The sequence below is a fragment of the Eutrigla gurnardus genome (assembly GCF_963514095.1).
Source record: "Eutrigla gurnardus genome assembly, chromosome: 2".
Taxonomy (NCBI): domain Eukaryota; kingdom Metazoa; phylum Chordata; class Actinopteri; order Perciformes; family Triglidae; genus Eutrigla; species Eutrigla gurnardus.
The window spans coordinates 7,768,253-7,792,813 of NC_139916.1; the positions used below are offsets into that span (position 1 = coordinate 7,768,253).

General features: G+C 41.8%; 3 protein-coding genes and 1 long non-coding RNA gene across 7 annotated transcripts; 1 reads left to right on the plus strand and 3 right to left on the minus strand.

Moving 5' to 3' along the window:
• Positions 1 to 354: 354 nt before the first annotated feature.
• emp3a (epithelial membrane protein 3a (MAM blood group)) lies at positions 355 to 6,152 on the minus strand. 2 transcript variants are annotated; one of them, XM_084022450.1, is made up of 6 exons: positions 6,135 to 6,152; positions 3,442 to 3,543; positions 2,140 to 2,250; positions 1,911 to 2,013; positions 1,649 to 1,789; positions 355 to 906 (listed from the first exon to the last, which is right to left on the minus strand). In XM_084022450.1, exons 3-6 carry the CDS (start codon positions 2,215 to 2,217, stop codon positions 731 to 733), a joined length of 498 nt encoding a protein of 165 aa, XP_083878576.1. In that variant the 5' UTR covers positions 2,218 to 2,250; positions 3,442 to 3,543; positions 6,135 to 6,152; the 3' UTR covers positions 355 to 730. The 2 variants fall into 2 exon arrangements, with proteins under 2 accessions (XP_083878576.1, XP_083878575.1); XM_084022449.1 differs by lacking the exon at positions 6,135 to 6,152 and having other exon boundaries at positions 3,442 to 3,582.
• On the plus strand, positions 5,022 to 17,470 carry LOC311021686 (coiled-coil domain-containing protein 30). The gene is made up of 19 exons (XM_084022402.1): positions 5,022 to 5,236; positions 6,144 to 6,320; positions 6,400 to 6,520; positions 7,469 to 7,671; positions 7,780 to 7,875; positions 8,303 to 8,468; positions 8,754 to 8,825; positions 9,489 to 9,604; positions 10,509 to 10,616; positions 10,854 to 10,943; positions 13,120 to 13,227; positions 13,382 to 13,453; positions 13,738 to 13,799; positions 13,890 to 13,995; positions 14,139 to 14,251; positions 14,849 to 14,990; positions 15,661 to 15,797; positions 15,929 to 16,046; positions 16,952 to 17,470. Exons 1-19 carry the CDS (start codon positions 5,222 to 5,224, stop codon positions 17,021 to 17,023), a joined length of 2,094 nt encoding a protein of 697 aa, XP_083878528.1. The 5' UTR covers positions 5,022 to 5,221; the 3' UTR covers positions 17,024 to 17,470.
• Positions 9,616 to 13,967, minus strand: LOC311021717. Its single transcript, XR_014598038.1, has 4 exons — positions 13,814 to 13,967; positions 13,357 to 13,432; positions 11,503 to 11,608; positions 9,616 to 10,634 (listed from the first exon to the last, which is right to left on the minus strand). It is a non-coding gene; the product is annotated as an uncharacterized lncRNA (long non-coding RNA).
• Positions 17,471 to 17,612: 142 nt separating the features above from the next.
• Positions 17,613 to 22,707, minus strand: LOC311021692 (alpha-1,3-galactosyltransferase 2-like). Of its 3 annotated transcripts, XM_084022420.1 has the most exons (7): positions 22,432 to 22,707; positions 22,145 to 22,357; positions 21,857 to 21,953; positions 21,674 to 21,766; positions 21,467 to 21,562; positions 19,775 to 19,912; positions 17,613 to 19,681 (listed from the first exon to the last, which is right to left on the minus strand). In XM_084022420.1, the coding sequence occupies exons 3-7, from the start codon at positions 21,859 to 21,861 to the stop codon at positions 18,997 to 18,999; spliced, it is 1,017 nt and encodes a 338-aa protein (XP_083878546.1). In that variant the 5' UTR covers positions 21,862 to 21,953; positions 22,145 to 22,357; positions 22,432 to 22,707; the 3' UTR covers positions 17,613 to 18,996. The 3 variants fall into 3 exon arrangements, with proteins under 3 accessions (XP_083878546.1, XP_083878547.1, XP_083878545.1); XM_084022421.1 differs by having other exon boundaries at positions 21,674 to 21,763; positions 22,145 to 22,707; XM_084022419.1 differs by having other exon boundaries at positions 22,145 to 22,707.
• Positions 22,708 to 24,561: the final 1,854 nt, after the last annotated feature.

Consider the following 24,561-nt stretch of genomic DNA (forward strand, 5'->3'; position numbering starts at 1 on the left):
CAGCCAGACGGGTAGGTCTGCCTTCCCCATCTTAAAAAAAAAAAAAAAAAAAAAAGTGCCAGGGGCAAATCACAGCAGTTTTTTAGTTCTTTGTGAATTTTTTTTTTACAAAAATGCTTGCAAATCCTGAAACTAGAGATGTGACGAACCCGTTTGTTATCAGTTCATGGTCACATTCCATACCTGTTCCGACGAAAATAGCGCGAGCATACTTTAACAAAGTCAACAATCAGTGCCACAAAATGACGAGTGATTAACAGACAAAGATGGCGCACCCTTTACAGAGCCATGGTGTTATATATCAGCACCTGCACTGTGTTGCACAGATAGCTAAATACAAAACGAAGACTTACACAGATTTAACCCTTTGAATAAAAAAAGGGTTCTTGTTTATTTTATAAGTAAACCAAAATATACAGAATAGAAAAGAAAATAACCCCATCACAATCACGTTAAGCACAAGCTATGCATTCATTGTCTAATATTTCTGGCATTATTACAACATTAATTTGATCTTTGCATCATACGTTGGGTTTTTGGTTTCTTTGTCTGGTCTTATATGACTCACGATGCCACAATCATGGAATAATGTCCTGCAAGTCATGCAGGAAGGTATGGATATTAAGTAGAGGTTCCTTCCCTTCAGTCATTACTTCATTTGCACTCCCTTTCAACTGGAAAATTATATCGTTGAACGTCACACGGTTTTCCTATTCATCCGGATTTGGTCTCACTGCTTCTTGCGCAGGTGGACGTAGAGGACTCCACTGACCAGGAGAAGAGGGACACAAAGCCACGCTAGGATGAAACAGTAGCCAAAGCGTCCTTTGCTCAGATCTCTGGATTCACTTAAGATCTCCCGTCTGTGGAAGGTGAAGATGAGGCAAGCAGCAAAGGCTGTGAAACCTGCAAGAGTAAAAAAGTGTGTCATTCTCTTATCTCGTCACAGTCCCACATTTTCATATGTATATATATATATTTAATTACATATTAGGGATGTAAATGTTACACTTTACAGTTAAAGAAAAAAACAAAAAAAGGAAAAACAATGGAGTCAATTCTACCCGAGCCCAAACTGTCTGTGGCAATTAGCCTCAATGCCAATGGTTTCTACTGAAGATGTTAATCTTTACAAACAGGCCACAAATATGTTCATTCATATTTTTTTTTTTTTTAAGGCTACAAAATGTTCTCTTTTTTGTGGTGCTCCAGTGAGCATTTACAGCAGCAGGCAGTTAATGTTTACCTCCCACCGCAGCTGGATTCTTGCAATGTCGCATCAGATCACGTGAGATTTGCAGGATCATATCACACGGAAATCTATCTCGTCAAGCTAAAAGAAACGCTGGCAGCTCCTGAGGCTTTTTTCCTGAGACGTGTCGGCAAAAGTTTGATGGATGATTCATCCAATCACCTGCCAAATATTTGTTTTGAACGTGCCTGGCCTTATTAAAACAGTTTCAATGATAGCTGGTTTTGAAGGTCAAACCGATTTGTCAAAACAAAAAGGCAAAAAAAACTAACAAATACAATTAAGTTTGCACTGTCAATAAATAATTAGCTTTAATAGAGAAATCAAAATGTCAGGTTTTTATTTTCGTCGACAGTATTTTATGTGGCTTATGAAATATGACTTTTAAAAAAACACCTGCAAAGGCTTGACAGAGGCCTGTGAAGTAGAAGAGTCCTCCCCTGGACATGGTAAACAGCTGACCGAGGAACACCAGGAAGGAGATGGAGGAGAAGACCACGGAGAGGACCATGAGGGCCTGGACGGACTGCAGCCAGTCTGGGAGGCAGATCACAGAATGTGTGAGAGACGATGACTCACAAGCAAAACAACACGCTTCAGGCAAATATGTAACAGCCAATCATGCAGAAATACTCGGACAAATATTTAGAAAACGTACCGCTTTCATTGGTAGCAGCACACAACCAGGTGTTTGTGGCGTTGTCATGGAAACAGTTATACCAGAGGTCTGTGATCTCTAAATCATCCCATATCCACCAGGACTGCAGAAAGACAAGGGAGACAAAGCACAGTGCAGAAACACCATCAATCATGCAGCATTTGTGCGTTTCGTTTCAGTCAACCGTGACATCTATGCAAGAAGAGAGACGAGTTCGCAGGTGTCTCACCTTCTCCAAGGTGGCGATGAGGAGCATGGCCAAGGTGACCAGATGCAGCACGGTTAGGAACACGAGCAGGAAGACCATGGCTGCTTGGAGGCGAGGGAAGAGTCCGGTATCCTGCACACAAGCCAGTCGTGTGAATATATTGGTGGTTTCCCCCACTTAATACCATTTTGTCCATGTCGTTTAAAAACGGCCAGCAGATTTCTGGAGGCAGTGGCCTGAAACAGGGAACTCTCTGTCTGCCCCTCAAGGATACCCTTTCATCGTTACATCTGCACTTCCAATCTTGGCTCATTTATCAGGCCGTAATGCCAAACAGACAAGGGGGGGGGTTTCTCTGAGTCTCCAGAGTCTCGGTCCAATCTCAGAGGAACACATCAGCTCTGGTGTAAACAAGCATGTGGTCTGGATCCGTGTCCACCAATGATCTAATATTCTGCTGCGTACCTTTTATGAATCCGGTGACAAACACAAAGGATGACAGTCATTACACTTTAAACAAATATTTACCATTGTATTCCCTTTTATTAATATTTTCTGAACACAGAAGAAAGAAATCTATTGAGAAAAGGCTTTAAAGTCAGATGGCAACACCACTAAATTAGTCATGGATGACTCAATAATTTGATTCACTTTTTCCATCAGATATATTTTGAGGAAACGGGAAGGGATGGTCACATTATGTAGTAAGACTTTTCATTTTCAGTTCCCCCAGATAAATAAATATATAATATTAAAATAAATAATGTTTCTTTGTTCCCCATTATGCACAATACAAACTCAGTAAGGACTCATTCTGATTTAAAATTAAATGCACTGTCAATCGAAAGTTGAGTCTATGATATATTTAAAAAAAAAACATGTTTGGTACATATATTTCTGCTGCCTGGCTTCACAAAATCGTTTAATCCGTTTTCAAAACACTAATGCTAAACGTGGACCTCTACATTTCCTGACCCGTACAGTACACTTTGAGTGGGTGCCTTGCACATGTTTGCCTTTCCCAGCCAGCCGTCCACAGAGGGAAACCTCTGTTGCTATTCGAGTGTGGACAATTCAAAGAGGCATGTGTCTGATTACATACAGCTACATCTGGTTTATGTAACAGTTGAGGTAACCGCCTCAGACAGGACAAAAGTAATGACCACGGATTTTGAAAAGCACTGAAAGCATCTTCATAAACATGCAAACAACATACTTTAGGACTCTTGTTAGCATCTCATCATATTTGGGTGTGACCTGGATCTCATTTGGCAATAATAGAAAGTCCAGAAATCTTTGTTTAACCCAAGTTGAAGTTCTTACCCCTCCGTTTCAGTGCCTTTGACTCTGTACACTTCAGTGATCGTTGGATATTTCCCCCCAGTTGTCGTTATCCTCCCTCCACAGATGTTTTAGCTCCAAAACCTTGAGAGAAGGGTACAGAAGAGGAATGTAGAGTTAGATATAGGAGGAGTCCTCAACACCCATTTCCTCTAAAGTTTCTCTGCCCTCCCCCTCAATTCTGTGGTCTGGACCAGCTCACCACCAAGAATAACATTCCTCTAGACCGGCAGGAGCACAGAGCATTTCTTCAAAAGCTGCACTGCAGACGTCCACTCTGCATTATAATTAGGTAAAATATGAGGTGATGCATGCCTGAATCCTTTATTCAGAAGGCAGAGTCACATTGAAACATTTAGTCATAACTCTGGGGCCATATGTGTGAGAGCAATGCTTACATTTTGTGTTATGCCAGTGTATGTGCCAGTGCTGCTCATGTCCTCATGCTGTTCATCCAGCTTGGCATGAAGGCCACCATGGCATTTCCAGAGTGGTTGAAAGGCAGGAAGTAAGGGCCGTTAACTGCCCACTCGTGACTGTAAAAGTGCAGGAAATCTCAGAGACCACCCAAGACATAACACATAATGCTTAATGACTGGACATTGGGCGAAGGCAGGTCAACCCTAGACAGGTTGCCAGTCTATCACAGGGCTTACACAGAGACAACAATTCACACATAGGCAATTAAGAGTCATCAATTAAGCTAATGTTTGGACGGTGGGAGGAAGCTGGAGAAGATGCAAACTCCACAGAGAAGGCAGCCCCAACAAGGATTTGAACCTGGACCCTTCCTGCTGTGAGGGAACCACTGCACCATGCCTGTATGTTATAGTTCTTTAATTAACCAATGAGCAATCGTCAGCAAAGTATTCAGATTATTCTCTTTTAGAAAAGTAAAGACTACATTGTTAAAGTCAAGGATAAACATGTAACTCAAGTATAACAATGTACTTAAACTATGACAAATCACTAAGGAAGGATGAATGCCCACCTTATGTCTTATATCTTTATGGATTATGAATGTGACATAAATGAGTATCATTGCTGCCATCAAGGTGGCGCCATTATTACAGAGAGTTGTATATACAGTGTGTTGGGTGGTATAATGCATAACGACAAGTTTTGGGTGTAAAATCTTTATTTATTTTTATTTTTAAAGCAAAAAAAATCATGGCAGTCCGTTTTACATCTATGGTCAAATTGGATTAATTTATTTTATTGTAGTGGAGTAGAAGTACAATTTGGAAATGGAAATAAAGAAAGCAAGTACCCCAGACGTAAATAGGACTTGAGGTAATGCAGTATATTCCACCAGTGCAGTGAAAGAGGCATCCCATAATTTTACTCTTGATATATATATATATTTTTTTAAATTATTATTATTATTTTTTAACATAGCTTCGTTTCCCCCTGGGTTTACCAGTGCATTTAAACTAGCCACACCGTAAACGACCACAGAAGACCCCTTCGAGGACTCACGGAGAGCCCACTATCACAGCGTCAGACAGCCGTCTATTAAATCTCGACGTCTGCGGAGAGTTGAGTGCGCGCGCGCCCCTGTTTGTCGCGCGCGGCTATTACCGCTGGACAAACGGGCGAGTGGAATGTTTACGTCGCTGCGTCCCGTCTCGGTACGATGCAAGTGAGCGCCGGTCTCTCGGTGGTGGAGTCGATGTCGGACTTTTTTCGCAACACGACAAATATTTGAAGCTGAAACGTGACCGTAAACTACCGTCGAAAGTCGTTCCCCGTCGCGCGAGACATGGAGGAACCGAAGGTAACGCACCGAACACTTTTCTACGGTTAGTTTACTTAATCGCTAGCTAAAACCTGAGCAGCTAAACACTTTTTAACGTTACAAAAGCTTGTGACGCAATTATATCAGACCCTCAACATAACGACAGGATGCCTCTCTTTTGTCCCCACTTAACTTCAAGCTTGACAAATATCTAATTCCGTCTCCACTGTACAGTTAGTTCACCTAACATCATCCGCTTGTTCAAGCTAGGATTTTTACACTTTATGCACTATGGTTAGACGTTTTTTTATGGCTGCTCCATTACTGCAAATGGAAATGCTTTAAATGTCTGGCATATTTTCCTTCCGATATAGTCTGCCTCGTTGGAAACATTTTTTTTTTTTTTTTTAACTCAAATTAAAAAAATAGATCAGTGGTCAGTTATTTTGTTTCATCATTCAACTATTCCCAGCTTCACAACACAGCAGATAAACGAGGATAAGAAGCTGCTCAACAGAAACAGGCGGTGCCAGCTGCCTCCACAAAGAGAAAGCCATTCCTCAAAATATGGAAACAACTTGGAGGAAGCAGCCAACAGATGTGTCGGTTATCTCAAACTCTAGTTCACAGTGGATGAGCCATCATTCATTAAAAACATCTGATGAGCCACTTGCCATCTCGATATGTAGGCTTACGTGTAAGCATTATAAACACAAGGTTAGTAAGCCTATACATTTTATTCTTGTCGCATAATCACTCTTACAGTTAGTGAACTTAGTTGCAGGGTGGGATTTAAAGAAACCAGTAAGATTGCATAAAGTGAACATCGTGATAATGGAGTTCCTCCTCCAACAATGCAAGTAACCAAGAGACGGTAAGGTCCTTCCAAGTACTAGTGGGGTTGTTTTGTCTGACCATGTCTGCATGTCGCCCATGCCGTCTCTAGGAGGAGCTGGAGCAGATGGCCACATGGCTCAGTGACGAGGGACTCGCTCCAGACTCCCCCAAGGAGGCTCAGCTGAGGTTTTTATGGAGTGCTCTCCAGCACACAAGAAGCCGTCTGAACAGCGTGACGTGGGACCTGGACACACAGCGCTCGCAACACTTTGCAGAAACGGCAGAGGTAAGTCAACATTGCGGACATTAAAAAATTGTCGAGAAGAGCAAGAAGTAGTGACGGTCTGTGTCGCCCTGTCCGTAAGGTACGCAAGTCCTTGGAGCAGATCCGAATCCTTACAGAGCACAAAGACGTTTTGGCTCAGGAGATACAAGATGAAAACGATCAGCTCAAGGACCAGCTGCAACGCCTCACGTCGCTTCAAGGTTGGACATTTTTTTACCTGTAAACCACCGGCTAATAACCATCAAACTGCAAGAGCAGTCGCACTGGAGCTGTTTATGAAGCGTCCCAGTACAAAGAGTTGCTCCAAAACAAATTCTAATAAAATTATGTTAATTATGACAGTTAAGAATTTCCCCTTACAGTTACAGTTGTATTTTGAGAATATAATGCACTGATGACTTTCTATGTATCTTATGGTATAATTCACATGTTTTTTTTCCAGTAACACAACATGCAATGTTAGACGTCCTAGCTTGTTGAACAAAAAGACATGCTATTGTAGTAGTTAGCCCTGATTTAGGACCGTCTCATGCACTGTGTGCAGTGGATGCGTTGGCTGTTGAGGATGAGCCAGCGAGGAATAAGATCCAAATGCAGCTCAAGGAATTATTCATATATTCCTTGAGCTGTTGTACGTCAGCTTACCTGCATGGGTAGAAAGTATGAACAGAAGAAACTCAGAGTCCACAGGTAACAGGAATGGAACAGGGAAAAGGGTGCAGGAACGCAGACAGATGATCAGCGTCAGGGTCCAGGTACCATGTTGCAGGGTTCAGGGTTCAGGGGCTGGGACGCAACCGCACAGCACAATATTGACAATAGGGTCAGGATTTAGTGGAAATGGGCCAGTTATATACTGCAGGGCTGATGAGGGAAAGTGGAAACAGGTCAATGAGAGCGTCAGGTGACTGGGACAGGTGAGAAAGTCTGAGGGCATCTGGTGGCTGGATGGGAAATGACACTGCAGGGGGAAGTGGGGAAGTGGATGAAGGAAGGGACAGGCAGAATGGGACTGAGGCAGACGTTCTGATACCAATCAGTTAGACTTAAACAGCCTTCCTGAGGCAAGACCCCAGTCACCCCCAGTTCACAGATTTTCATATTTTATACGTTATAAATCCTGCATTGTCACAATTCTCTTGTGATAGATTCCCAGATAAGCGAGGTGGCTAAGATGCTGTACCAGCAGGGTCTCACAGACTTGATTCACAGCAGCCCCAGTGAGCAGGTGGCCTACCTCCTGGTGGAGAGAGCCTCCCTCCTTGAGGATCCTAACAATCTGACAGGAGATGGAAACGCAGCCAGTCGACTGGGGACTGAAGCACAGGCGCTGAACATCGATGCACACCAGGTTGGAGGAAGATTATTTTCAATTGTTTAAAGGGTAGGCTGCAGTCATACATTTATCTGTGGGCAAAATATGTATTCCATGATTCTGTGATCAGATGTTATTTAACAGTCTTCCCACAAGGGGGCGCCCTGTCACGGCCACAGCCCATGGAAGAGGCTATTTGGACTCCACAAAGCTGCGCAGAGCAAACATATTTTTATTCCTGTATGTCCTTTTATCTACAGTCATGTGTATGCATCCCACATTAACAAACACTAAACGCTGCACTGAGATCAGTTGCAAAATCAGGGGCAACCAGCCACACACTGACTTTATTTTGTGTTGCATGCTTGAATAGGAGGATCTTTTTGCATGTTTTCCATTCAAAGTGTCTGTTCAGCAGCTGCAACCTCTCTTTTTTTGTTTGTTCCAGTGTTACTAAGCTCTGTTGCCAGCTCAAGCTAGGGAACTTTGCATGGCTGAAGAAATTCAAGATACTACTCCACTGATGCATCTTGATCCAGTGCACTTCTCAAGGTCTCTTGTCTGGTGCATGCCTTTTATGAACATTTCTTGTTTATATTAATTGGTTCTATTCATAGCACGGCAGTCAGTTTAATCTCGGTCAGTTACTCTTTCGCTCTCTCGTCAGGATGAGGCCAGGTATTTGGCAGGGGAGGCAAGCAGCGTTGAGAGGGAATGTTACCGCCTGGAGCGGGACCTGGAGGAGGGCTCCCGCCGGCTGGCCATGGCCCACAATGAGATCCGGCGGTTGACTGATGAGCTGGAGTCTGCTCATTTGACCCAAAGAGCTTACGGTGAGGGATATTAATCAGCCACTTAGAAGCAGCCTGTGTCAGTCTCAAAGAGATGTTTCATGGTGATGACACAGTAGTTTGCTGTCAATCATTGCCACCACTGCTAGAAAAGAAAACTTTTAGTAGAATCCTCAATAAATGTTGTATACTAAGAAGCTATTTTACCCTCATACAATATCCAAACAGACTTTGAACTAAAAGAGACGTTACCACCAACTTCCACTGCTCTACATTGAAGAGGAAAGCCTGCCAGCGACCTTGTGTTTATTCGTCTGTGTTTTTTAGAGCCTGAGCTGCAGGCAGCACAGCAGGAGGTAGAGCAACTCAGGCAGGAAGTACAAAAACTGAAGAAATATGGTGAGAATTATTTTTCATGTGTGTTATTTTTATTCTGTTTCCAAAGAATTGCCATGTGTTATTGATCTTACAGTATACTGGGTCTAAAAGGAAGACGAGATGTGTGCTACAATCCCCCACATTGGGATTTTCTATACTTGCTTGTCCTGTTCACACAGGTTCACACATAATTATAACATAGGGCTGCCCCCGACCAAAGATTTTACTAGACGACTAGTAGTCGTTAGTACAAGCCATTAGTCGACTAGTCGTTGCACGTTTATGATCTAATTTATTTATTTTATTTTATTTTTGGGGGGGGCATCAGAAAATGGTTTGAGTTGTAGGGCTGAGGAAGAATGTTAAAAGAACATTGTTAACATTATTTTTATTTTTTTCTGTGACTAACCGACCACTGAAAATTTGATCGACTGAGACTCTTCTCGTCGACAGTTAGGGGGCAGCCCTAGCCGTGAATCTCCTAAAGGTTTTATGCACATGGCTTCCTTTCTTTAGTTTGTGGGAGGAAACCCACAGAAACGGGATGATTGTGCATAACAGCGCCACCTCGCTGCCCTAGATTCCCTCACAACAATATAGACAAGAATGCAAGACAACAATGAAATCCTATCACATCTATTATTTATAATCCAGCAAGTGCTTTATCTGACTTTACTTCAAAAGAAATGGTGGAGCTGCGAAAGGCCAAAGAGCTGAACGATCGCCTGGATCTTGAGATTAGAGCTTTGAGGACAAGGGTACGCACCCTGGATGCCGAGAAAATCTCTCTGCAGCAGAGGGTAATATAAATGCTTGATAAGGTGTTTTATTAGTAAACAGTATGATAAGATATCACTTCATCGGGAGTTTCTAGTTTGCACAGTTGTTTTGCAGCCCTTTCAATTTCTATAGGACATTATCCCGATCTATAGTTACGGTAAGAACCACATACCTCAGTCTACCTACCTCAGACAAATGCAGATATTTCAGTCTGGCTTGCTTCAGGCTGTCAGTCCACGTTTCCACGTTAAAAGTGGAGGTAAATCATACTTTTAAGAGTGTCTGAGATAAGCATGTTGTACAGCACCCTTACAATTAAGGCTGAATAAAGTGCATAGTTAAATGCTGTTGCCCTTTTCTACAGTGAGTCTACTGTCTCAATAGTCATTTGTACTGTACACTTGTGGTAATAATCTAGCATTGCCATTACCCTTTGCCGTTAACCACATGGCTTCCTGTTTGGAAGGAAAAGATTGCACAGACATCAACCTTCTGTCTTGTATAGATAAACATGGGGTACAAGTTCTTGGTGAAAACATGTTTGATTATAAATATGAGCCACTAGTGTAGTTATAGGAAGACTACACATCAGTGTAATCATGTCATTGTACTTTAGAGCTAGTTGATTGATCGATTGATCCGCATCCATTTTGATTATTGATTCATTGTCTTTCAAAATGAACAAAATGCATTCAAATGTGCCGATTTATTTATTTTTTGTCTTTTATTGTAAGTTGAAAATGACCACTTTTTAAAAAATGTAATCTAACCATTTGGCAGTACCTCTGCAGCCCACCAGTGGGCTCCGGCCCAGTGGTTGAGAAAAGCTGTTACTGACCAAATGTTATCATGATTAATTGAGAGAGTAATCATCAGATGACTTGGTAAAGACAATGAGCCTTACTTTACGTGTGATTGCCTCAGGTGGCGTCTCTGCAGAAGAAGGTGGAGCAGCTGGAGTCAGCGTGGCAGGAGCAGCAGCCGGTCCTCTCTGTGCAGGCTCCGGCCAATCAGGCCACGGAGCTGACGGAGGTAAGCCTCATTGCTTGGCTGTGAAATCAAACGGATGCTTCAGATGCTCGAAAGCTACAGTACAGTCTCTTCAAAGTCAAGTACTGATTGAAATCACATTTAAAAATCTTCAGTTACTTTATGTGTGTGTGTGTGTGTGTGTGTGTGTGTGTGTGTGTGTGTGTGTGTGTGTGTTTAAATCAAAGTATCCCATCTATACTCTCACTCGGTCTCACTCACTCCTATATTTTCTCCCAGGTTGTATCTCTGCAGAGGGAGGGGAAACGGCTGGAGTCAGCCCTTCATGACCTGCAGGTTCAGGCCAACCGGTCCAATGACTTACCTAAAGTAAGTCCCACAACACAGAACCTAGAGTTCTACATCCGACACTGAAACAGTCAGTATTTCAACTCTGAGCAGAATGTAACTCGGTGTCAAACCATTACAGATCTTCTTCATTATCACCATTATTTGCATGTATTTTAAAGGAGAGGCGCCACTTAAATGTATGAGAGAGTACACACAGACTAGATGCTGTTCCCTTCGAATAAATCAGCATTAATCAGATTTTGTTCCTCAAAATGACTCAGCTGATGCATGTTTGCGGAAATTTACAGGAGTAAGTCATTGCTCAGACAACATCTCTTTTCGATAAGGAGGAAACTGTGACTACATACAAATAGAATGTGACTTATTATGAATAGTTTGTATGGCTGTCAAACACATAACAACATTGCTCTGACTGCACCATTTTTTTGCACTCTCCAAAACAAATTAACTGATCAAGTTTGACAAAACTACCATGTGATACTGAAGGCAGAGCCTATCGACTGTTTCCCCAACATGGTAATGGCTGGCATTCAGTGCAAACAATAGCAAAAGTGCTGACAGAGCAAACAATATTTACCTGAGGGAACCGGCTGGGTGGGTGGGTGGCATTTTTAGCCGTAACCGCGCGCTCACACACACAGCCATCGCAGCTTTGTCAACAAAGAACAGAGACGCCTGGATATCTACATACACAGAGGGAGATCGCTGCTTAATAAAGTATATTCTCTGAATATCACATTTAGCACCTTAAAGTTAAAAAAAATACACAAAATATCAAAAGAGAGTTTGTCCCCATTGTTGCATTAAGACACGGCACAACCTACTTCCCATTCATAAAAGACAGGAATTCATTTCAGCGTGTCCTATCCTACTTCTATTACATGCACAACCAGCGAAGCAAGCACAGTTTTGTTTGTGAGGAAGGCCTGGCTGCTGCGTCGGGTTAGTAGGCTGATCAAGCAGACTGATAATACTGTGAGCTGACAGATGGATTTATAAAACACACGTCTGGGATTGGTAAATTGTTCCTGCTAACATGATTTAAATCTCAACTGTTTAGGGGTTTTCTTCAATATAAGAAGAAAAAAACGCCTGATATTCTAAATACTGCGACATGTTTTCTCCTCCTTACATTTACTGAATCCATGAATATTTTAGGGATAAGAAGCCTTAGGTGGGATTAGGGCTGAACGATTTTGGGAAAAGATCTAATTGCGATTTTTCTGACAGATATTGCGATTTCGATTTGATTCACGATTTCCTTCAAATCAAGCTTCAGTGCAATATTCACAATGTACAGTAACATTAAAAAATGGAATGCTATTACTCTAATGCAAGGACTAAAGTTAAAAATTGGGAGGGGAATCGTATATCTTCTGTCCAGCGTGCGGAGGAGGTTTTTAAATCCGTCTTTCCGGTGTCTTCCTCTGCTCTTATCGTACGGAGTTACACTAGCAAAAGATGCTGTAATTGTAGTCTGTTTGCTACAGTGGGCCTGATCATCATAGTCACCGGACTTTTTACCTGACTTTTTAACCGGACTTTTTCGTCATGCACGCGTCATGCAAATGTCTGTGGTGATTTTTCAAGTGCCGGTGTTGTGCCGTAATCAGCACCCCTGCCGTGAAATGCACCCTCTCGCGGGAGATTGTATCACCGGTATATATTGGTTGTGTTTCCGCTGGATGTTGCAACTTTAGCGCCACAGGTTTTGCACAGTACCCGTTTCTGGTGCACGTCTGCAGCCTCAAACCCGAAATACTCCCAAATGACGGACGTGCTGTTTTTCTTGGCGATTAAATCCCCTAACTCCGCTTCTGGTCCAGTTGAAGTAATTTCTGACTAATTACAAATACGGAGCAGGTTAATACTGATTGGTTAGCGTGATCTGTTCACGAGTAGTCTGATTGGTGAGCTTGGCAGGATGGTCGGGAGACGGCATGTGTAAAATAGTTGACAACAGATCCTGGGTGAGTCAGGAGCGCTGCAAAAACCGCAGCTTTGGCGATCACATGATCGCGTTGTCTGAAATCGCAATTTCGGTCAGAAAACGATAAATCGTTCAGCCCTAGGTGGGATGTACTGTTACCAAATAAAAACTCAGTCACCCCTCTCAACTGCATTGTGAATGTGGACCGTGTGCTGAGAAAGACATTTGGTAACGATGTTGACTGATCTCCATAATGTTTCTTAGGTGGTGCCTCTGCAGAGGGAGGTGGAGCGGCTGGAGTCAGCCCTGCAGGAGCAGCAGCAGCTCCTCGCTGAGCAGGTTCAAGCCAACCAGGCTAATGAGTTTGCTAAGGTAAGTCTCACGGGAAGATTACGCTCGCTTTAACTGTTGTCACTAAATGAAACGGAGCTCAACTGAACAGCAAAAGTTCAAGACAATTCTGTAAACTTTCATGTGCATGGATCGGCTCGTATGACCGACCTGATCTTATTCTTGTTGTGTCCAGTCTCAGATCGGCAGAGATTTACAAAAAAAGCTCAGCGCTCAGTCCAGATGCCTTTTGGAGATGGAGTCAGAAGTGAGTTATTCAGAATATATTAAAAGCTTATTGATAATCACATTAAACAATAACAGATACATTTTTTAAAAGAAATGGACTACAATGTTGGTTGTTCCCTAAAACAATATCTTATCTCACACATCTCCTTGTATAGATGTTCTGGGCCTTGAGGCCCGCTTAAACCTAGAGTAATACCTTCCCCCTCATATGACTTTGATACACAGCAATTGCAATGAGACACAATAAACGCCATAGTGCATAAGTCCTTATGTATTCATTTTTAACCTCGCCACACCTTTCAGATACATTCCCTCAAGCAGCAGCTGGATAGCTCCCGTAATGACCTGGATAACCTGGATCAAAAGTAGGATATTTTACCTCCACACACCATCCAGCAGCTACTATGTGTGCATGTGAACTCTCTCTTAGTGAAGATTTCTGTGTGTGTTTGAAGGCTGTGGAACCAGAGAGAGCAACATTGTGAAAACCAGCAGAAACATGGGAAAGAGCTACAGACACAATTACAGCTGCTGCACAACAAGGAAAACACACTGCGTAAGGTAATTTTGTATGTAATTAAATATGTTGGAGAACTGATAATCTAACGGAAGTATGTCTGTTTAAATATTATACTTTACAGTCATTGTACAACTGTCGACAAGTAAGGCAAAAAAAAAAAAATGGCGTATACTTTGGACCGCAGGAGTGTCCTGAATATCAAGAAGCAGTGGAGACTCCGTTGGCCAGCCAAGAAGAGTGTGAGACTCTCAAGAAGGAGATCTGTGAAACCCTTAAATGCCTCGACAGAGAGCGGAGGTAACGGTGTCCATGATGTTGCCATCAGCTGAAAAACTGAACATTTAAAACCCAACACAAACTACAAAACTCAATAGAGTGCTCCAGAAATGACAGGACAAGCAGGAAATGAGTCGGCATTTTTGCACAAATTGGTCTCTTCCTCCGCCTCTTTAAGTGTGTTAAAAGAGGCGGTGGCTAAATGAGACCACCAAACATGATAACATCCGCCTTCATAGCCTTTGTTGTGTATACTTGCTCTCATTCAAACTTGATGTAGCTCTTTTATAGCCTTATGTGTAAATATAATGTATAATATGAAAATATAATATCGTATAATAGGTTTGTTTGCCATAGAGCTTAATATCAATAATCCCAAATCATCCCTGAAGCACTCTATAAAGTCATATTTTATTCTAGCAAATAGTATGTGTAAACAAAAAATACTTTTCTTCATCCTGGAGAGGACATCGAATAAACTTTGAGAATGATAATATATGACAAAGTCCCTTCATAGTGCAATATAATAATTCTATGTTGTATGGCTTTCTTTTTGCCACCCTTTAATGGGCATTTAATATGATAAGTAATGTGTTATTTTGGTCAATCTCCTTACAGTAAATACCACGATATGAAGGAAAAGCACAAGGCAAAACTGTGTCGAGCCAAACAGAAATGTGATGATGAAACCGCATGGCGTGATGAGAAGATAAATAATCTGGAGCGAGAGCTGTCCTTGTGTTCCCATTCAGTAGCAAAGGTAAATCTGCAGTTTGGTCACACTTTACACCAAAGAAACCAGGATGTCCTAATTATTATTATTTTTTTTTTACTTAAAAATCTTGTTTAAAATTCTGTTCAACACTTATTTCTTGTTTCATTTACATGATGGATATCCAACAAATTTAAAAATGTATTCCCATAGACCAAGAACAGAGACTGACACGCAGGAATCAGGCAAAACTCAGTTAAAATCAACGGCCTCATTTTTAATGCAGACGGAAGTCATACACGGAAAGTTAGGCAGTGATGCAAAGGAAATAGTGAATCCAAAGGTCACAAAATCCCCAAAAAGTAAAAAAAAAACAGAACAGGGCAGCAAAAGGTACAGGGCAAGGTCAGTCCCGGAAACAAAAACAGACAATGAACGTACGCGGACAAGGAAAGAAGAACCTGGAAAGCTAAGTTCTGAGAATCGTGAGCAGGTGTTTATATGCTGAGTCAATGATTGGCTTCAGGTGCAGTGGGAGGAAGTGGAGCTGGAATGCTAATATATCGACTCAGTAGCCACGGTTATAGGCCGCCACATGTTCCGCTGTATTAATTCTGAATCCGGAACCTCTCTCATTGACTTAATCTTTACAAATAAATGAGACAATGTAGAACTGGAGGGTGAATTGAACAAATTGAAATCGTTGTTTCGTTTCCAGGAAAAAGAGCTCACCATAAATATTACTGTGGAAAATGAGAAACTACTGATTGAGAGGAGACGGCTCCTACAACAGCTAAAGGAGGAGGAGCACAACAAGAAAGACAGTAATCTAACGGCTTCTTTGTCCAAATGCAGGTACTTCATTTACACAATCAACCCTTTCGCTGCATGATGAAACAGAGACCACAAACTGCTCAAGGGGTTATTGCACATTTTTCAAATTGTGTGCTCATCGGCGAAGAAGACATGTTTGTTTTGATCTTCAGGGTGGATTTTCTTGAGATGGAAAACAAGAAGCTAGAAAGCAAAATAATCTACATGTCCAATCAGCTAGCGGTCCTGGAACGCAGCCGGCAAAACGTGCAGCCAGTCCGCTTCGCTGAGGTACTGTGAACAGTTATGTCTCCTTCATCTTCGTCTTCATACACGTGCCTCACAGACACCAGACAGCGAGATAGTTGCATAAAAAACTACGTCTACAGACGTGCTAGCGCTCACAATGATAATGCTAACATGCTGATGTTCAGGTGAAATGTTTTCCATATTCGCCAATTTAGCTTAGCCTGTTATTCTCAACCACGGTGCTGGTACCGACACATTATTAGATTCAATTTGAATGTACGTCGTTGGTCATTTACAAAGCTCGTTATTGTTTATATCCAAATGTGCTGATGCATAAACAAAACTGTGCTTCAAACAAAGAATCATTTCAGTGCTTCATTTGAATATCACTGTGCCAATCGCAACACATCATCATCATCATCATTATCATCATCATCAGGTAGAGACAAATGACAGTTGCAGTCACACAAAATTGATCAGTTTTTGAAGGAGTGATGTGGGAAACAACCCGTCGCCAGTAAAAAGCTCCGAAGCTTGTTGCGAGGAAATATGACCCAGAATACATTAAATTTGGATTAATGCTGGCAGGCACTGGTGGTTGAGGGTAAGCAGATTATTAGCTTTGTTCACTACAGCCGACAGACACAATAACGGCACAGTTTTATTTTTCTCATCTATTTGGGAAGATGGTTTTATGGAAGAAATTGCATGGTCTTCAAAAATTAGCTTAGGACAAGTTTTAGGGGGTCAAAAAAGTTATTATGTTTCATATTCTGGGGATCATGAACTTCGGTACCAGATTTCATGGCAATCAATCCAAATGTGTAACATTTAATGTTGGATTTTAGGGTTTGACTGACAAATACTAACCCTTCATGGAGTCTTATATAGAAAGACATTTATTGTTTGAATCTAACAATATGAATCTAACTTTTTTTTATTATTAGGAACTGAAGAAAACATCTAATCTTATGCAGGTTTATAAATCCCTCCCTGTGCAAAATTCAAGGCAAGTCTGATCTCGATTCAGAATGTAAGCAAAACCTGTTTGCTTGCTGAATAAAAACCCCATTAAATTAAATTTGATTGCGTCTCTAGTGTGATGATGCCCGAGCTGTCTGAAACTCAGGGCTTACGGGACAACACCCAGAGCGAGCAGACAGATGTGACTTCCTGTCCTCACCGTTTCATCTCTGGGCCGCCATCTCGATCAGCAGAGACAGGCTACCTGAATCTGAGCTCTGCTCCCGGACGCTCAGACCCCTCCACTCCCCCGGCCGCCTTCAGCAACTCAGACAGTACGTGTTCCTGAGATTTTCTGTCTGTCCGTCTGTCTGCAACATGAATATACTGTACAGATTATTCCATTTGTAAGTAAATTAAAATGCTAAACTAGCAGAAGAATGTCCCTTTCTCTTCCTTTTCATTTTCAAGTTCACCCTGAACACAACAAATTCATGGATCCGAGTGAAAACTCACGTAAAATACTTTTTAAATTAATCTGCATCATTTAACCGTTCCAAATCCAGACTTGAACTTGTTTTAAGGCCCAAAGCCTGACCTGATTATAATTTATAAGTTAAGTTGAACAAAACCCACACACAACTGTCACTTTCCATCATGAGGTTTATCGTCACACAGTCTATTCATTTCTTTCTTCCCGCAAACGAAACGTAGGTGTTTTTCACGCCCCCCCCCGGGGGGCCAGTGGTTATGGTGAAACCACAGGCTGTATCGGAACAACTGATGTAAACTATCAGCTCGTTTGCCCCAGAACTCTGAAATGCCCTGCACTTATAAATAAGCTTACAACATACAATGCATTTGCACATGTGTCCCATACTCCCAATGATTTAAATAAGGCACTATGGAGGTCCGTCATCAATCCATTTAAGGCTCTCCTAAGGGAAACCTAATAGGTGCTATTTCCAACTGAATTTAAGAATAAAAAACAACAATGAACAACACTGGCAAAATCCATGCAAAATACAAAGTATACAACAAAAAAAAAAACTCACTAATGAGCAAGCTTTCAAGATTCGTCAATGTCATCAATATAAAAACCACTGGCTTTCCAGAAAATTAAAGTAACTTAGGGCAGCTTTTCCTGGTTCCATCTCAACAAAACAAAGTGATTTCTCCATTCATGTCTTTAGAAACTGATCTCCATCCGCAACAATATCTTTGACAAACAAACTGTCTCTTCACTCGTTTTAATCCTCATATCTGAATGACAACGAGAAGTCTTCATTGACCACCAGCTCTATTGTGTTGTGTCAACAACTGCGTTTTAACTTCCAGACATGTTTGATGATGCTCCGACTTCCTGGATATTACATATCCATCTTAAATTCTTTAAGACGTAATTGAATTCGACATAAACACTGTCGATACACATAACGGAGATCACTCAATTGCTTTCCTGAAGAGGAAAGAAGCACAGGCTTATGATTTATCATTATTCATTCATAGGGGAAAATCCTGTTGGAATTAATTACTTATACCACTGCAACTTCAAGGTCAATAATATGTATTAGCCATCAAGAAAAGGAGGAATTAGGAAACGGAGATTTGACAAACTGAGTCACACTCAAATATAACAGATCAACCAATAGACCATTTCAAAATTAGAACACAAACTAGCATCTAAACTAGATCGAATAATCAATCCCTGCAACACGACTTGATAAACGACGCATCTGCCTCATTTCAGCACACATATTATATCATCGCTATGCAGCGATAATGAAGCAAGGGCAGCATTTGCATAGATTTACCTAGAGCCGTCAAAACCAAAATGTGTTGCCGGGGCAGGTGGTCAGCGGAAGATGTCGTTGCTCCATTAGGAAAATCCACACTCGCAGATGTGCACAGAAATGCGCTGAGCAAACGAAAAGAGCCAGGGAACACGACAGCCTGAGATCGAAGTGTTTGGGCTGTCGTCTTAGTACCATTTATTAAATATAGGAGGCGCTGTTTTCCAAAAAGACACTTAAGGCGTGCGTAGTTTATCGTAGTGTTTCGGAGCCCACAGCAGCCGGGTGACTCGTATGTCAGCCCTGTAGCCGATAGTGGTGTCCCAGCAGTACTCCGGAGACAGCACCCTGCTCGGCTTGTGAAGCCACATGTACTTGTTGAGGTGGCTTTCATCGTGCCAGAGAGCCTCCACGTTGTTCCGTTTATCCTCCATGATGCTCTGATAGCAGGCCTCAGTCAACGCTTTCACACTCTTCCACGAGCCCCCAAAGATGGCAGCGTGGTAGTAGAAATCCCCAGTTCCCATGTACGCCTGGGACTTGGGGTTGTTGTCGTAGGTGAACATCTTCAGTGGGAGGTGGTAGTAGTGGGCATGGAGCAGAGCCACGGAATCCCCCAGAGCCTCGGGCCCAAACCTTCCAACAAACACCTGATCCACATCAAAGCAGAAGACGTGCGTGCAGCGGTGGCGGATATCCGACTCGATGGTGTCAGAGATGGTCTTCATTCGCATCATGGAGATGTCCTGCCACCTGGAGTGCCGCGCCACTGCGATCACTTCCATGCTTCGCTGAGGAGCGAGCTGGATCTCCGGCACCTTCTCCGGCGCGTCCGTAAATACGTAATACGTCACGGGCAAACCCAACATGAAGTGGTGCTCTGAGGAGTTCAGGAAAGTCTTGAGGTAAGCATCCAGGTACCTTTGGTGGGAGTGGACACGGGGACAATGTCAAGGGTTTTTTCCCCCCCAAATTAAAAATAGTTGAAATGACAATATTATAGTGGAAACAAACCTGCCGACTGCGAACACTGTTAGAGCCACAGAGGAGCCCTCCATCTTGTGCCTCTGGTCATAAAGGTCAGGGTCAAACATGCCTTCCCAGATGATGGGAGCTTTCCAAGTTGTACATGTTTGCACATCAGTTCTGGACCTGAAATACAAGAAGTCCGTTGATTTTAATTCACATTTAGGTCATTTGGCAGACGCTAAATTTAATTCATTTCTTTCAAAGCCTCAAACCGTCCTGCAGCTCAGCGCGACAGTTAAGCTCACATCCAGAATGTGCCAAAGCAACCACAACGCTTATCACAACTCCCTCACACATCGACTCTAGAACACCCACAACGGTTTTCTCAACAAGTTTTCTTAATGATTGGCGGCGATGAACTCGCCGGGGAGAAAAAACACTTGATCATTTTCAGTGGCAGAACAACAAGTAACCGTGAATACAACTTTAAACAAAACAAACCACATTATTGTATTCCATAACATCTTTATTACGAGGATTGTGCCACCTTACGGTATATTTCATAAGACTTCTGAAATATTTGTCAGTATACTTTCTTTTCCTTAACTAATTCCACTAAAACTCTATCACTCATCCATTTCCTTTTTCTCCTTTTCTACCTTCTGTTGTTCCAGGGCGCTGGGTTGTTTAGATAGGGAGTGTTCAAGCTTCAGGAAGTAAAATTCTCTCTCACACAAACACACTATATTTGTTTTATTAATTAATTAATTTTTTACATTTTGAAGGGTAATTTTTCAGCACCATACATGAACTAAATCAGCCATGTAGATCAAAATGTTAGGGCTCCATTATATACCATTACTGTAAACTACATTGATCATTGAGTCTTCCTGCTCGCTTTTCCAAAATAACACTGCAACTTTTTCAAAGCTAAAAAATATCCAGTTTACTTTAGAAAAAGAAATGCAATCTGTGAAACTGAGAAGCTGAAACCATGAAAAGGTTTGACATTTTGGCTGTATGGATAACTTAAAAACGGAACTAAACAAAGTGTTTGTCTGATTGTTTTATCTCAACTAGTCATTCTAGTCTTTAAATTACGTAATTCAAACAAACTTAATTTAAAGAGTTAGATGACCAGTGGAGACATCTAACTCTTTAAATTATTATTTTTATTTGAAAAACTTGATTTAAAAAGAGTTAGATATCCGTCATCTCACTCTTTACATTTTTCTTTAAGATCTTCATTGATTTATCCTGTCTCCTAGCTGTCCTAACGCTCTCCTTTAATCAATGTGCTGTAATATATTGTTTTGCTTTTTAGGGTGCCTATTGTCATCTGGCCGGGGACTGCAGCAGGATATTAGCCATGTTGGCTAAAGCTGCCTTTTTTACTGTTATTGATACAGTTGATTAACTGGGATTGTCTTCGACATAATACACTAATAAACCCCACACACACACCCACACACACCCACACCCACACACACACACACACACACACACACACACACACACACACACACACACACAAAAGCGGGAAATGCCAAATACGTCCGGTCTGATGTTATTAAATTTGCAGTGACTCAATACATGACAGGAATTCTGTTTTAACTTCTCTCAAGTTGGACATTTTCTGAAGCAAAGACGTGATCCGGGTCCTCGTGCATTCAGTGGTGAGTAAACAGCATCACCATTCTGTGCAGCCAAAAAAACTTCAGGTCCCCATAGTCTTACCAGAGGTCAAGGCTGGCGTCCACGCTGTTGTCCAGAGACAGCATCTTTGCACTTTCCAAGGAGCATTTCTCCATCGGTAGGAAGCCAATTAAAAGTCTGATATGAAACAGGAAAGTCAAAGCCAAATGTTACATTTGTTTGTCTTATTTGGTAATGTAATATTTGCATGCAGGCTTGGTGCAGTAGTTAATTTAAATGCAGACTCACCTCAAAGATGGTGATACTATGTAGAGAACACACAGCGTGATAGGGAGGCAAAGGACACATTTCAAACCGTTCTTCATTTTCTGCAGAGGTCTACTGGAACCAGAATAAAACAAAGACGGTCAGATTCACCAACAAACCACGAATCTTATTTCAGAAAAAAATAAAAACATATATGTTCGATACCCCATTGTTCAACAAACACTTGCGTCCGAGCTGAGTTCGACCATGAAGGTCTCGTGAACGAGCGTGAAGCAGCAGGTTCACGAATTAAACGGCAACTCTGACAAAACAGAAGGAAGAGACACATTAGTGTGATTCCAGACAGGCTGCAACCTCGTGGTGCAAATAAATACGAATTCGTTCATTTTAAATTAAGCTGAAGACGTCGAACTTTAAATAAACCAAATGTACGTTTTGTACACAACATACAACCACTGATGATATAAAAAAAAAAACACGTTAATAACTTACCTCCGAGTCGCTGTCGCGCGCGTACATCCATAACTCGTCCAAAAATACCCAAATAATCCCAGCAGGGTTTTTTTCCAGGCGTCCTGCACGACGAGCGGCAGCTTTGTGTGTCCTCGGGTTGAAGGTGGAAAGGGAGGGTCCCCGTGCGTCACAGGTAAAGCGCGTGAGGTTCACTCAGCCGCGCGCAGGTGCGTTTTACCGCTGGAACCGAACCTGTACAACACGCAGCACACGTGGGCTTCGACAGACACGCACTAATGACCACCGACCCACAGAGACAACCCTACCTTGGTGTTTGTGTTCACGGAGGTTTTCCCGTCTGTCCGCGGTGAAACTTCCGAGGAGGAGGAGGAGGAAGTGCCCGGAATGTTTCAGCAACGAAATGGAAACAACTACAGATGAAATAAAGTCATTTCGTTTAAAATGGCACCAAGTAAAAAAAAAAAAAAAAAACTTTCAACGCAAAGGAACGTTTAATGTCAACACGCCTGCGATGCGTAAAACCGTGCCATGGCTACAAACTCTCTAAGCGCGCGAGGACAGACACACGTCAGATTTATACAGCTGCGCGCGCGCGCGGATGTTTTTTTTTTTTCTTTTTTCCAACATTTTTTAGTTATACATGGGTCCAAAACAACGCCCACGCGCACCAGCCTGATTTCCGTTCCCACAACGTACCGTTACGTTGGATTGGTTCAGCATCAAGTCATCACATGACGGAGCTGTGCGTTACGTCAGAGTGGGGATCATTGCATCGCTTCCGTTAAAAAGTCAATGATGACGCATTTAAAGCATTAACAAAAAGAAGAAATAGAATGAAAAGCGACAACAATCTGAACAATACTGTGTCATTATGAGATGTCTATCATTATCATATAAATATGATTCCCCTTGTATAGTAATGTATTGTTTTATCAGGACCTTGAGTCCACTAATAATGTAATATGCTATAATAGTAGCGGATGTGTGCTTTGTGTGAGAAGGTGTGGTTCTTTGGTAAAAGGCTGACTCACATAGAACAATAGGAATGTAGCACAACGGTCGTCTCTCTGACTTCTGAATCATGCTAGGCTACTTTAGTTTCATTGGGCTGCGTGTGGACAGACAGTTAGAAGTGAAGACCGAAGAACTCCCAACTCTGTTGACAAATACCTGAGAGCCTGTTCCAACGTGCCGGTTTGCAAATTCCTGGATGCCGAGTCTCTGATGTAATGAGGTTCATTTAGAGGTTTTGCTCAAAACAGGTTATGTTTCAGATGTTTTTCCCACCAAAGAGTAATTCTGAGATTCATTTAACTAACTGCCCCGAGGTCCAAATATATGAAATCATCTGACATTTTACAAAAAAGTAAAAAAAAATAGAAAGAAAAAGGAACGAAAACAGTCAGTAGTAAAATATGTTTGAAATTGTTTACAATGACAGTGAAGGGTGTTTTTTTGCTGGATACTCTGAGTTAATGACTGTTTAGTCGTCGTCATGGGAACAGAAGTTCGGCTGAGTTGTTTTTATTCATTTAGCACAAACTGTGAGGTCACGTTGAGTTCACTGTGTGTGTTTAGCCAACGTTAGCACTGATTGGGTGTTTAACAAACAAACAAAAAAGATTCTGAAAACTGTGAAAAACGTTTGCCGTTTGTCTTCTGCAGGGACTTTTGGGAACCGCTGGACGAAACAACCTAACTTCCTAAAAAGTAGTTCCACCTCAAGCTGCTACAACTGTAATGTATGCGGATAACACATTGTTGCATCGGTGCAGTCCTTTAAACATCTGAATGTCTTTCATAGCTGCTCTTGTTTTCTGTCTGTTTGCAGATTAAAGGTTCAAACCAGTATTTCTGCCGAGTTTCAGCCCATTTCTTTATTTCCTGCCCGATGACCATTTTTCAGTACGTGCTGCAGAACTTGACATTTCTCGAGATTGTATAAACCATCAATTAGCAGACAACGAGGAGCGCATCTACATTTGTATTATTAATTATTGATTGATTTCCATGGTGATGCAGTTAACGTGCAGACCGACATGCACTATGTTGCCTCAGGACAACAACACCGCTGAGCTGAATCACACACGCAGTTTTAAGAGTCTGCTAATTGACTTTCATATCACATGGCAACTAATGGAAATGGCTGTTTGAAAGGAAAGGAAAAAAAAAACACATTAAGGAAAATGAAACACCACAGAGGTTTGAAGTGATGCAAAGTGCTATTTGTAGGGAATTAGCCAAAACATGTAAAGTGACATGTTTGGGAATAATGATCATTTAATGTATATCGCACTTTTCCAAAACAAGTTATAAAGTGATTAACAAAGACATAAAAAACAGGATAAAAGTGGAATGAAATCGTTAAATACGATTTAAAAAAACAAACAAACGAAGCATTTTATGCCTTTGTTTGTTTTGCGGCCCATTAGCGG

Bases quoted from the DNA above. Each gene is read 5' to 3' on its own strand.
- LOC311021686 (XM_084022402.1), top strand. The intron at 8,469-8,753 runs GTGAGGGATATT...TGTGTTTTTTAG, and splicing joins TTTGACCCAAAGAGCTTACG to AGCCTGAGCTGCAGGCAGCA. The intron at 8,826-9,488 runs GTGAGAATTATT...TTACTTCAAAAG, and splicing joins ACAAAAACTGAAGAAATATG to AAATGGTGGAGCTGCGAAAG.
- LOC311021692 (XM_084022420.1), bottom strand. The intron at 21,563-21,673 runs GTGAGTCTGCAT...GTTTCATATCAG, and splicing joins ATAGTATCACCATCTTTGAG to ACTTTTAATTGGCTTCCTAC. The intron at 19,682-19,774 runs GTTTGTTTCCAC...CTCCCACCAAAG, and splicing joins ACAGTGTTCGCAGTCGGCAG to GTACCTGGATGCTTACCTCA.
- emp3a (XM_084022450.1), bottom strand. From the start codon at position 2,217: ATGGTCTTCCTGCTCGTGTTCCTAACCGTGCTGCATCTGGTCACCTTG. The intron at 1,790-1,910 runs GTACGTTTTCTA...TCTGCCTCCCAG, and splicing joins TGCTGCTACCAATGAAAGCG to ACTGGCTGCAGTCCGTCCAG. The intron at 907-1,648 runs GTGTTTTTTTAA...TTACTCTTGCAG, and splicing joins CCTCTGTCAAGCCTTTGCAG to GTTTCACAGCCTTTGCTGCT.